The sequence below is a fragment of the Grus americana genome, chromosome Z (assembly GCF_028858705.1).
Source record: "Grus americana isolate bGruAme1 chromosome Z, bGruAme1.mat, whole genome shotgun sequence".
NCBI classification, from domain to species: Eukaryota; Metazoa; Chordata; class Aves; order Gruiformes; family Gruidae; genus Grus; species Grus americana.
In genome coordinates this window covers 10,335,511-10,349,490 of record NC_072891.1, presented here as the reverse complement: position 1 = coordinate 10,349,490, position 13,980 = coordinate 10,335,511, and the positions used below count along the sequence as shown (strand labels likewise).

The window sequence follows — 13,980 nt, the reverse complement described above, 5'->3', positions numbered from 1 at the left end:
AAGGGCACTAAAGCCCAGCCTGTGGGCGTGTGTGTCTCCCAGTAAGAAATTTATTGGCCTGGCCCAGTTTGGGCTACTAAAAATGTTGATTAACGTCACCCTGCTCCCCCACCCAGCAGCTCCTGCTGCATCTGAATTTTTTAAAGTTACTTCGACTTTGGGAACAGTATAGTAGCCCTTGCCATCATTGGCTCTTCAGATCTAGGGGGATTAGCACAAACCTTCTTGGACACATGGTGTACGATACTACCAACAACCACCACAAATCCTCCCTTAGTTTTGAAAAAAAAATAAAGTGACAAGTAGTGAATCAGCTGATTGACTTTTATAAACCCTCTGCCATTTACAGGGCCTCCACTCTACTCCATGGGAAAGGAAAAAAAACCAACCAACCAAAAACCCCCAAAACAAGCAATCAGGTTTAAATGGGCACTCAGGAGATTTGCCATTTGCAATTTCGGGGTTAAGCTACTAGCAAACGTGTTTTCTGAACTCAGACACTTCTCCCATCTTCACACTGTTGTTCCTCTATTTGCAAGCTCATCATTAAGGCCAAGAAAGGCAGGAAGCCATATATATGCCTGAGGGAGTTGGGTTGCACCTCTAAAGATTTCATATAACAACTTGGGACACAACAGGCTGACAGACTATAAAAGATCCTGCTGCCCTCTACCCTGGCTACCTGCTCCTGCCTCTGCACCTTTGGTGCTGGTAAAACAGCCAGACAATGAACCAGACCCCAAACGCCATATTTTTCAGCTTCTTCCAGAGCAGGCCATAACCCAATTTGCTGAGCAGCCAGGCAGATGTGTTTGTACAAGGGAGAAAATTCACAGCCGGTGTGGGCTGGCAGGGTTTGAAAGCCTAATGATTTAACACATATTTGCTTCATCACCACAAGGACATCCTTTGGCAGTCAGAAACAAGGCAGCATTACCGTGAAAACCAAAATTACATCAGCCAGAGGAACTGCTGCTGGAATTCCCCATCACAGTGCAGTCTCTCTGTTCCTTAGCACGTTGTGCCCTCACCTTCTCCTCTGAACACTGGTGCATTTCCAAAGCTGCTTCAACAAGAAGCGGATCAAAGCCCTTCTCACAAAGCTGTCCATGTGCAAACAGGTAATCCAGAACCTGTGGGGAATGAAGAAAAGAAACTATGTTTGCAGAGCGGCATTGGCAGCGCATGGTTGAATACCATCTCTGTACTTGCAGAGGGGCTGAGCACGACTAACCCAGGCTTCACCAGGCACCGGGATACAGTCCGTCCTAGTAGAGTTGAGATGGTCTTTATGCACAAACTTGTCCAGAGAACAAACAAGCCCTCCAGTGCTCTCCCACCAGCTCTATACAGCATCTTCCACTCTAGTCAAAACAGTCTCAGAACCCTATGTTTAGCCTTCCGTGCCTGATGACTGAGCAGAACGCAGAAGTTGAACTGTGCTTTTTATACTACAAGTTTTTAAAATGAAACTGTAGGTCCAGCTGTCAAGATGCGTTTAGCTTCCTCTCAGACAGCCGCAAGAGCTGATGCAATCTGAAAGTAGTCAGCCTTTTAAGATCAATTCAGCATACTGGTGGGTGAACTGCAAATCCTGGGTCAGACACCGAGAAGCTGCTGCCAAATTTCTTATCTGTCCTCAGCCTTGAGAAGTATGGGGAAAGGTCAGATTGGTAATGCTAGGGAGGTGAAAGAACGCAGCCTGCAAATACAACAGGATTTAAAACTGCCTTCCTAAGGGACGTTTTTCTGTTTGATACTACAGTTGAGTCCAGTGCACAGCTTAAATCGCTCTCGACGCGTAGGTAGTGGGAAGCAGATCAGCTCCAGAAGCAGAAGTCACTGGGACACTCCTCCTCCCCAGGCGACAGGCACAATCCCACCAGGCGATGCTCTGCACGGCACACAGCCTGCCTGGGGTCAGCATGGAAAGTTTGGCCATGCTCTCCCTGCTTTAAAGTGTTTGTTTGAAGCGGATCCAAGACCCAGCGCCCCACTTCACCCTGCAGCGCCTCATGCTACGTGGCCTGGTTTTAGCAAGTGTTTGAGGCAACACGAGGCAGGAAGCACCACAACCAGAGCACACCGAAGAAAGTCGGTCAGTGGTGCCTTGCAAGAGCCTTTCAGGGCTGTCGTAAGCCTGCAGGGACTGATCTAAGAGGAGATATCAGTGTTGTGACCCCTTGCGCTCACAACAAGGGAAGTTGGCTGTTTTTTTGTCACACAGCACTAAGCAAGGCATAGAGCCACGCTCAACTTCCTTTGGATGGTTTTGTGGCTCCTGAGAAGGCCCAGTACCCCTCCCAGCTACGAGTGGAGCTAAGGGCCCATCCCAAGCGCAGTGCAGCTCTGACCCAGCACCCACAGGTGTGGCTGACTCAAGCAGTCTCTCATCAGAAACAGGTGCAGGCACTTTTCTTCAGTTTTGGGAGCCTTTACTGCCAGGTGACAACTTCTCTAGCAGTTAATATCACAGCAGCTACAGGTTGCAACCCCCGACAGAATATAAGTATTCCTCCCTATCCATTTTGCGCACCCAAGGTTCTTTCTCAGCAGAATCAGCATCCAACCAAGGGTTAATTTGCTGTTGCACAAGCTCTTACCTGGTCTATGTTCTGTCCTTTCTTCTTCATGGCTTTCAGGACGTTCTCAGGCGAGTACCCCATGTTGACAACCGTCTCTATGCACTGCCTCTCGCTAGCAGAGAGGGCCTGCTGTAGCTCAGGAGTGGGGCCACCAAACCACTTTGTGCAGCTGGTGTTATTGGGCACTTTAGACACTGGGAAATTTTGGTGTGTTACCTAAACAGAAAAAAACAGCAGCTGAGGTGATAGTCATCTTCTGCATCCCCACATCCTGTTTCTGGCTAGTGCAGAACCGGGATACCCCATGTAATTAATCCAAGAGGTTTTCTAGACTGCCCTTGGAAAGTTACTCACTGTTAGGATGAAACCAAGCAGTACACTTAAGTCTGACTCCCACCATACTCTTTTTACCCGCAAAACAACAATCAACCCAGATTCTTCACAATATACCTTCTCCTACTGGTGGGACCAAAACCTTTTAATACCCAGCCATTGCAACAGTGAAGGTCCTAATGATACAACCAAACCCTGTACCTCAGGGGAAGCATGGAGATTGCTTCCTTCACCCCAAGTTTACTCATGATATTCTGTACTCAAAGGAATACTACTTCTAGAGATTTTCAGAAACAGAGTCCAATACAAGCATACAGGTATTTGGGAACTTACCACAGGGATTTCTGTTTCCTTGTAGTCTGGGTGTACCTGATGGACAACAGAAATAAGATGACTATAAATATTATGCACCAGTGAGCAGAATTTGCTACAGCTGGGGGAGACAGGTTTTATGGGAGAGATCTGGGAATAAGTCTGCCATACTAGGGAGATCTGTGGTCTGATCAGGCATCCACATGTGAGATGCAGACATTACACCGTTCTGTGTAGTTACAGCACAGCCATCACAAGGATTGTTTCTTCTCTCAGCAGTCTACAAACAGATTGTACTCCAAGAAGGATGTATACCCCCTCATAATTGTCAGCTTGTTTATTCTGTCACTGTAATAGCTACATGGTCATACAGCTCAGTGTAACACACTGGCTCCTGTTCAGCTCTTGACCCAGTGCTATGTGGCCTGAATGTGGTATTTTGAAGTCATTGCCCAGAGACTTCTCTTGACTTTTTGACCATGAGAAGGGGCAAGAGAAACATATACCCCTTTCCCACTCTCAAAGCACTGTGCTTCATATGCCATATATGAGCAATGTGGCACACTGGCTAAAAAGAGCATGTGATTTATTTTCCTACCAATGCCCACCACTTGGTCCCATTCCCAGTACACCAACAAGGCTGGGTAACGTTCCCTGCTGCCTTTCTGCAGAACCAGGCTGCCAGAGGGCAGAATCAACACACTATGCCCAAGATAACGGCAGTGCAAAGGCAGAACTTTGCCCTCAAATATCTGCACATTTCAATTCATCCATTTAAAAGTCTTCCTGCATTTTAAATAGAAGAGACTGCAAGAAATTACTGTGGACCAAGAGCTTCAGATTTTTGGGGGTTTTGATATTTATTATGCCAACACAGATTGCCTGAAAGCTTGCCCACTTCTTTTGGAAAGGTGATCTTTCTGAGTTCTGAGAAAATCTATTAGGATTTTGACAAATTTCATTTATTTGGGAAAAAAAAAAAAGCCCAAACTACCACCAAGGACGTTTTGTTCTGGATTTCAGACTATTTTCATCTCCAGAGTAAGAATTTCTCTTCTAGGAGACAAAGCCTGAGAAATCACGTTCAGTCTGATGGACTGTTTACCCAAGAACTTCTCATGGTGGTAGAGGGGTTCAAAGCTCTTCGCACACACACTCTCCAGACACTTTTGGTAGAGCAAAAAGCAGTGGAATATGGGATACACTGAAATGGGGGTCTGGAGTAACCCTGAAATCAGCTCGTTATCAAATTGAAGGATGATGCTTTGTTATTGGTGCTGCAGTCAGGAAAACTAAAACTGCTTCTGACACCAGAGATTCAGGAGTCTGCGAAAACCAACTTCTCCTCAATCTACTTGAGCTTGACAACCTGTGCTTAGGGTCAGTGACTTCCAGTGGAGGAGGGAACACCTAAAGGAATTGCAGGGGACAAAGCCAGGACTGGTCACTCAGCAGCCACCCTCCCTTACATCTCAAACTTGCATTTCAGTGCCCTTCAGGAAGCAGACAGCAGTGCTTTCAGTACGTGCTTGCACACTGTGCCTACTTTTAGGGACTTCATGCAGAGGCCGGGAGCCCTGCCTGCAGCTGTGCCTGCACACATCACGCTACTGCAGCGGTATATTCTGAATGGTCCACCATGAGTGCCCCATCCTCTGGTAACCAGAGATTTTTGTGAATAAAATGCATTATACTAATCAAGTCTCTGACCAGCTTTGCTTAGTTCCAACCTGTTGTCTTCACAAGTAATTTCTCCCTCTGCCAATGCTGCAAAAAGCAAACCAGTGAGCTTCAAAAAAAAAAAAAAACCCAAAACTGAGAGGAGAGGGGACCACTGGGGACAGAATCAGGGCAGCCTCAGAGAAATCACAAGTTTATTTCTATGCAAAAACCCAAGTTCCAAATCACTGGTAAAGCATAAGCTCTGGTGGTAACTCCAAATTCAAAGTTACAATTTCCAGTCTTGTGAGAAAAAAAGAAATATCTATGAACATCTCTATGGAATACACTGGGACATACAATTGTCCTGAGGCTTTCCGAAAAGGACAGGCTTATTCTTGTGTAAACCTTGCAGAAAAGGGATGCATGACCCTTCTGCTCCCAGCCACAGGGATGACTGACTTCCTTCTATCATTTTCATACTCTGAGGGGTTTTGTTACATTTACTTCAATACTTTTGTTGCATTTATTTCAATTTCTTGCAGCTCAGCTGTCATTTTCCAGCCACTGGGACCATATTGTGGAAACATGAAACAAGTATAATCTGAACTCTTGGAATTTAAACAGAAAGTACTAGTTCTGTTGGCATACCTATTTCTTGGTTGCTACTTCCAAAGCAGAAATAGTTTCAAATGAAGATCTTTATTACTTCTCCTAGTAAGTCTTTTTTTTTTTGTTTATCAGTTGGTATCTTCCCTTACAGCATTCTTGAGAATACACCTTCCCTCTTTGTCTCTAATGATCCAGCATCGAGATTTGAATAGTTAGAGTGAAAATTTGGCCATCTGAATGCCGATCTATCTAGTTGTAAGCGATCTTTCCTGTTAATCCCTAGAGATGTGTCGTATGTCATACTTCAAGGTTTCACCTGAGCTACATACGATCATACAATCGCCTCTCAAATGTGTGATCTGTAGCAGTGAGCAGTCGTCCAGCGCATTGCAGCTTCTGCCAAAGTTTACTGTATTAAATGTGTTCTAGTGATCAATAAACAGCTGTTTTGCTGTGCTCTGACAAATACACCAGTCGCCAGAATACTGCATTTTGCAATTAATAGTGCCTTTACCTAAGCCTGAAATGAGGTGAAAGAACAGGAGAGAAGCATTGTCACTTGTCCAGAGCACACAGTGTCACACAAAAACCTACCTATGCCAGTAAGGCCACAGAACTGCTGAAGCACTGCTTATATGGGACAGAAGAAACCAGCTTATTTTAGAGCCCGCTAGAGGATTTGACTATACAGCTTGCACTAAGTTTCATCAGTATTGGTGTCCAGACCTTAGGTTCTTTGTAAAAAAAAAAAAGCCCACAAGCTTACTCAAATCTCTGCTCTTATCCACAAAGAGATAAAGACAACAGATGGTGTGAAGTTAAGTGTCCCCAAAGTAATTTTAGAATTTGCTACAAGTTTCAGGAAGCAAAGCATCAAACTCCTGTCTCAGAGCTGTACAGCAACCAACTCTAATATTAGTGATCTGATATGATCTTCAAGACTGCTTTTGGTATCCGCAAAACAATCCTTCCACCCTCCTTCACAAGGAAGAGGGTAAATGCCAGACTGCAGACAATCATCATTTTCAACCTTTTACAGGTTAGATTTTAGAAGTGTCTCAGGAAGAAAATAAAATTTTTAAAAAAGACATTTCTTTCACTGCAGGTCAATTGCAACCACTTTTTTCTTTCCTGAAAGACATATCTGTGTTTTTTAATCTATTATTGCTTCTATTCCTTGAAAAGCCTGCATTTCCCATTATTTCCAGCAAATAAGCAAGCTGAGGAACAAATCTAGAAGAGATTTGACTCAAAACCTAAAAGCACTTCAGAATCTGATATATCTCAGTTGGATAAGACAGAGTGCAGGACCGTGCTAAGAAGACATTTTACACACTTAGTTCAAAGGGGTGCAACTATGAAAACCAAGAGATGAAAAACTGCAAGAAAAATCACCAGAATTAGTCATAAAATATCAGATTTTGGGGAAACCTGCAGAGTAATAATCTGAGGTTCAGAACTGCCAGCATGAAGACCTGTTGGATTGATCAGTTTGTTGCATAAATGAAGAGGATCTACACATCACTCCCATTAAATGAAACTAAATCCAAAGCCACAAGACACTTTATAAGCAACATTTGCCTCTGCACTTCCACATCTCCCCAGCAACCCCGATTCTAATCCACTGCATGTTTACCGTAGTCACTGTGCTTTGAGACGATTCTTCTTCTGTCGACACAGCCAGGGAAGGCAGCCTGGATGAAGAGGATAATGTTGATGTCTCCATGCCACTGTCCTCATTTAGAGTGGCAAGACCAACCATATGGTGTCCATTCAGTTCACTAGCTTTACTCTGAGCACAGGTCTGCAAAGTGCTGAGCAAAGTGCCATTGCGGAGACAGGTAGTGCTGTGGAAAGTGCTTGTGAGCTTTGATGATTTTTGATCGCTCTCATCAGAGTCAAGTTTAGGAAAGGACAGGGATTTGATATTGCTCACTGAAGTGATAGGGGACAGGGACACTTTGGAAGACAAGGACATCTTTTCACAGTTTCCCAACTGCGGTAAAGTGATAAAGCCATTGGGTTTGTGAAGGGGCTTGAAGTCCAACGTGGCCCTTCCTATGGATGCCAGAACTTCATCGTCTTGCAACATGGACTCAGACCCTCCTTTGGGCAAAGTATTATCTAACAGCTGGGCAACAATTGGCCCAGTAGTACCAACATGAATTTCAAGAATATTTTTTAATTCCTCCTTATCATCTATAGTTTTTAATTCCAGTTTGTCAAATGGGTCTTCTTCACATTCAAAATCAGCTGGGTTGAAATCTGCTTTTGGACGAGGTGGACTGAGAGCCTTTTGCTTCACAGCACTGCTGTTGGCTGGCGTGGGAGTAAGAATATTATTGTGCTGCAGGCTAGCGAGGATGGGGTTAATAGGAGGAGGCATGACCTCAGGGCAAGGTCCCTCTGAGAACCCCATTTTGTTGCTGTCCTCTGGAGCTGCTTTTGAGTTCGCTAGCACTTCTGCCTTACGTTCAGCTTCTCTCTGGGCAGCTTGAATTTTTTTGATATCTTCAGCCCACTCAATTGTTTTCTTTTCCAGTGAGAAGTCATACTGACCAGGGGTGAAGGGGAAATGAGATGAGGGAAAAAAAAAAAAAAAGATAAATTATAAGGATCATAGCCACTACTTCTAACAGCAACATAAGCAACATCGAGTAAGAGCTACATGAATTACCATGGACAGGCATAATTTTTTCCCAGCATCTCTTGTAACCTACAGACTGGTAAAGCTAGAAGATAATAGAAGTAGTTCATTTTGCATCTAGCAGGAAAAGCTGGCTATAATCTGGATTAGAATATTTTGCCTCCCTCCTACATTTAGTTTGGCTTTAGAGCTACTGATCATCCCCAGATCAGTTTTACAGCCCTCCTACCCTCTCCCCCACCTCTGACAACAGATGTGGTAAGGGAAAGTCTAATGCGTTACTAGATGGACAATCATACCTACATCTGGCAGCACTGCACTACCCCCTGTCCACAAGTTGCACAAGTCATTCAAGACTATGGCAGTGCATTTCTGCATCACCAGCCAAAGGGGGTATACTGGCTACACCGATGATGACAACTACCTGCAGTAGCAGATTTTGCTGCGGGTACTGGCGTGACAGAATCCCACAAGCTTTTCTCATTTAACATCAGGTCCTTCAGGGCCAGGTTAACACAGGAAGGCATTTGTAAGCTACGCACTACCAGTTTACTGGCCACTGTAGTGCCTTGGTTGAGAGGACAAATATCTGAACAGACTAAACCTACTTAAACCTTTAATATTTTACGAAGAATGAACACCCTCAAATGCTCTTTAAATGACCACGATGTGTTCAGAGAACATAGCCTACAAGCTACGTCCAGGGTGTCATCAGGACAAGAAGTCATAAGCTATCCTTGCCAGGATAATGGCACATAACCAAACAGGAGTGCTCTTGCCATGGGAATGCTGGGTCATACAAACTCCTAGCTCTAAAGAGCAACAAGCCAAAGGCTCACTAGGCCTCTTCTAGGCTCTTCTGGGAGTCACTATGTGGTGTTTCACATTCCATCCTACAGTGAGCCCCAGTGGGATCCTGGAGACTTGTTGTCCCAACTGTATAACAGTTTTCCCTTCCCTTAGCTCCAAGACTTCAAGAGGTGTGATACACAATTTATCAGCAAGGTGACTCTGAAAAATGTCTCACTGGCAGAAGTGCTGGGCACTACTCACATTGCTATCTGAGCAGAGCTATTGTAGTTTTGTATGTGCGTATACATATATGGTCAGCTAGATGGCCAAAATTGACCAAAGCCATATACTTTTTTATATTAAAAAAGTGAGGGTATTTATATAAAAATATATGGCTTTGGTCAATTTTTTGCTTCTCTGTAGCTCTGACTACAGCTGTAAAAAAGTCAAATTGCACTATGAGATGCATAATCTACACAGCCACATCACATTATGCAAGGCATTGCAAACCAGCAATAGAACATTAGAGTCTCCTTTAGTTCTCCCACGCCCGCTTAACTGGGTGGAAATATGCGTATCTGGACAATGAAAAGCCATGATGTAGGGTAATTCAGATATTCAGCTCGCCGATGGATGAGTTGCAGGAGAGGAAAAAAAAAAAAAAAAGAAAAAAACCCAGCAGAACCATCTACCACAATCTGTCACAGCTGAAGTGAAAGCAATCATCAGTTTGGATTGACCAAGGAAAATCATGGATCCAAATGAGAAAATATAGTTCAATTAGATTTCCTGTATCACAACCTACTTTTGAAGATTAGATTTTCAACAGTTATACTAAATCAATTGATTTCATGCTAGCAAGAGTTTATGGTAACAGAGGGGTGATCCTCAAAGCCCTGGAAACCATCTGTACCAAGCTGTAACTGTTTGCCCTACAGCTGGAAAAGAATTCCCACTCAGATCTGCACCTGAAACCTGGAAATTTATTTCTACAACCCACTATTGTGAGAAACCGTAAAATATGTTCATAGAAACACTTGTTACCCTCAACCAAGATTCTACAAGTATGCCATAGCATGGGTGTAACAGTTCTTACCATTTTTCCTTTTAAAAATGCTACTAAAATTTAATCAGGGTAACATTTAGACCTGTAACACAAAAACACTATGCTTTTTTGAAGTAGATACACTAAAATAAATTATATTAGGCTTTTTAAAGTGATAAGAAGTGGAAGCTTTTTGCACAGCCTATCATATTTTTATCTTTCTATACATTCTAACAGATCTTCTGCAACTACTGCTTGGCATACGAAATGACACTACAGGACCAACAAGACTAACATTTGAACATGTGAGCACACTGTGAGTACTTGCAATTTACAGCACCACACGTTGGGGGTAAGGGGGAAGAGAGCAGAAAGGCAAAACACATCACTTACCTGGGCTTCTCTGACAAGCTGAGAAGAATCAGGTAGGCAGAAACCAATGGGTAATCCAACCTTCACTGGGGTTTTGAATTTGTCTCCTATCTTAAATGGCACATCATCAAGGTAACTGAAAGGCCCTAAGATCAAAAGCAGAAATTGTATCACAAAAATTGAATGTATTAAACTCATAAGGTTAACATTCACATTTCTGTATTTGGGAGCTATTTTACCTCTGCTGCCCCAAATACACCAGGTGGCTCAATGCAAAGGAAGTTGCTTGATTAGAAACACATTGAATCTATTTGGACTTCATTGCCACAGTTTTGTTTTCCGTGTTTGGATTTTGGGCTTTTTTTTTTTTTTTAATGTTCTGGCCCGTAACTATTTTAAAACAAACAAACAAACAAACAAAACAACCCCACAACATCACAATCCAACAATTGAACAGATTTTGAAGTCAATATACCCAACATTTTAGCTTCCCTTGTGACAAGACAATGCCTACACAACTGGAAGGTGAAGCTCTCCTGAACACTGTATTTTGTTACGTCTCTACAAAAAGATCCATCACTTTTTGTCATATTCAAAAAAGGCTTTAAAATGACCCTGCTTTAGAGCAGCTAAGACAAACTAAAATCCAGGCTTTGGCATACAAGTAGGAAGTAACTTCTGTCCAAATGTTATCACAAGGACAAAGTGACCGAAAGTCTAGATGCTTGACTTTAACCAAAACACAGTGAAATACCTAAAGACTATTTAGCGTACTAATTCTGATTTTTGAAACAAGGCAGTCTAACTTGATCAGCTGTCTGATTTGCAATCATTCCAATGAGAGGCCTCGGACCTATTTCATGGTCCTCCATCTGCCCTTTATATCTATCACTTACACATGGTATTTAAAGTGTTTTAGGACAAAACTCTTCAGACATCCTGCAAACTCATGAGGCAGAATCACTTAGAGCTCAAACACCTCCAAGAAGCCAGACTATAGGTTTGTCTTCCTTGAGCTGCTGTGAAGACATATTAGAAAACCCAAAATATAAATTCTAATCAGTTTCTCGATTAACTGAAAGTGGTCTCTTGGATCACTGGTCTAACCTTTTGAAATTACAGGCGTTTCTGGCTGTATATAACAATCTGAAGTGCTCCTCTAGCGCTCATTTGTAACGTCACTGAATGTTGCACATCCAAAAGGACATTAGTGGCAACTTCTAAGATGGATCTGTGACTAATCTCTTGCTCAGTGAGCTGTGGCTGGCCGTTTTTATCTGACCTGTTCTCATACTCAGATGACAGCTGAAGTACTGTTTGTGCTCCTTCACTGTTGACTCATCTACAACAAGGCAGCCACAGGCTCCAAACAGACAAGCAGCTTTCAAAAGCAGGAACATCCTGTTAATTTGGAGTTAATTGTTTATGTGCTGTCATCAGTTGAGCTCTCATAATATGCACTGCATTGGCTGATCCAAGAGTCCTGCTAGGACTCAGATGGTATTTCCTCCAGCTTTGAAACCATCAGGCTGAATAACCTACATCCCACCTGCACCACAAGGACAAAAAAAAAGCTCCAGGCAGAATATAATAGTAATTTCTCTGATCCTTACTGAGAAGCACACATTTAAGCATTAGACAGCACAGCATCCAGATGGCACCTCACTGGCCACCAACACCACTACTTGCAACATGGCATCCAAATAGCATTTGAGCTGGCAATTTGAGAACCTGGATTTCCCAGAGCATTTGCTTATGGAGAAATAGCAACTGTGGCAGCCTTTCCACCGAGAGTGGTAAATCGTGGCCAAGTCAGACAACCAGATCTCCCGACTGTTCAGAAACTGGCGTGTCTGCTGCTACTATGCCCTTCTTAGTCCCACAGGCACAAGTCATGCTCTGAGCAGGATGATCCAAGCGAAGCAGGATTACCTCTCTATACCGATCTCACAGCCCAAACTCCTCAGTGTGCAAATATTTGTCTTATTAGACCTATTGACATAGAAAGTGGTAGACACCTCCCCCTGCACAGCTGCTGCCTTTGCCTGAAATAGATACTAGCCACAGAGGGTACAAGCACACATTGTGGTATTTACATGACCACACTGTTTTGATGCAGTAAAAGAAACCTAAACACACCTAGACTAGATGGACTGCGTTGACAGCTGCCAGTTTTACCTCAAAAGCTAGACTAAGGAACCTTCTAGTTTCTTCCTAGTACACTGATTTTTTAATAATGACCACTGCTATAACCTTATCTTGAATATAACTCTGCCACAAAACCTGCAAGCACAGATTAAGAAACACACCAAGTGTTTTAAGACATTTGATAGTAAAAAAGTCTTTCTGAGGCAAAATGCTGATGCACACAACATTCACTGTGTTCCAGCCCAGTCAGAACAGTACTAGTCTAGTGAAGTTAAAATATGATCCAGAAAGTCAAGAACCCTTTTTTTTTGGTAAGCGGATGAACCTTCTGCCTGAACACACTGATGGGTAAAGGTGCAAATTGTTTTAAACAGCAAATTCTAAAGCAATAAGCAAAACCTACATATACGTAGTACTTCGCAAGCCACTGTTTCAACACTCACATGTTCAAGTGAAGCAATTAAAGGTTTGTTTGAACTGTTATTTAATATGGCTGTAAGCCACTTCATCCTTTTAGCAGTTAAAAGCACATTGAAGAAGTTCCACTGTACCTGTCAGTCTGACTTCTGACACTGTGCACTATATGATATTCCTAGCCCAAGGATATACTAGGAGAGTAAGATTTCCCTGCCCTTTAATGTAAGAAATCACTGGCCATCTCATAGAAGTGACCTCCAGTTTGGTAGCAAATGGAAACATTGCAGATAAATCCAGTTACCGGTTATGAATGGGAAACAGTTTTGAAACCAGGTGGAGCCTAGTTTTGTGGTCAGACAAATCACTTACATAGTTTTCAGAAACTGGAGTTAAAAGCTTTCAAGTTGTATAGGGACAGTGACAATACAACAGCAATAGTAATGTACTGCACTTGGTATAACCCAGGCTTTTTGCACAACAGATGAGCTGCATTTCTAGATGCCACTAATTATTAGAACTTAAGCTTGAACTTCCAATTATTCAAATGACAGGACAGCATTTGAAGTTACATGCTTAGGCATAGTTATAGGTGTATGGTAAGAATACCCTTCAAGACAGGAAAAGGGTTCCCTTCTCTCCATCCATACATTATGGTCTCGTCTTCATGCCATCCAGAGGGACCTTGACAGGCTGGAGAGGTGAGCCTGTGCAAATCGCATGAAGTTCAACAAGGCCAGGTGCAAGGTCCTACACGTGGGTCGGCGCAATCCCAAGCACAACTACAGGCTGGGTGGGGAATGGATTGAAAGCAGCCCTGAGGAGAAGGACTTGGGGGTGTTGGTTGATGAGAAGCTCAACATGAGCCAGCAGTGTGCGCTTGCAGCCCAGAAAGCCAACTGTGTCCTGGGCTGCATCAAAAGAGGTGTGACCAGCAGGTCGAGGGAGGTGATCCTGCCCCTCTACTCTGCTCTGGTGAGACCCCACCTGGAGTACTGCGTCCAGCTCTGGGGGCCCCAGTACAGGAGGGACATCGAGCTGTTGGAGAGAGTCCAGAGGAG

The 13,980-nt window shown here is 43.3% G+C and overlaps 1 protein-coding gene across 6 annotated transcripts in view; it reads right to left on the bottom strand.

Moving 5' to 3' along the window:
• The window catches only part of UBAP1 (ubiquitin associated protein 1), a 40,114-nt gene that overhangs the window by 1,481 nt on the left and 24,653 nt on the right, over positions 1 to 13,980 (bottom strand). For all 6 annotated transcript variants that reach the window (XM_054811195.1, XM_054811191.1, XM_054811192.1 and 3 more), the window contains 5 exons: positions 10,379 to 10,503; positions 7,138 to 8,055; positions 3,252 to 3,287; positions 2,604 to 2,801; positions 1,032 to 1,133 (listed from right to left, as the gene is read on the bottom strand). In XM_054811195.1, coding sequence (XP_054667170.1) covers positions 1,032 to 1,133; positions 2,604 to 2,801; positions 3,252 to 3,287; positions 7,138 to 8,055; positions 10,379 to 10,503 — 1,379 coding nt within the window. The remainder of the gene's footprint in view (positions 1 to 1,031; positions 1,134 to 2,603; positions 2,802 to 3,251; positions 3,288 to 7,137; positions 8,056 to 10,378; positions 10,504 to 13,980) is intronic.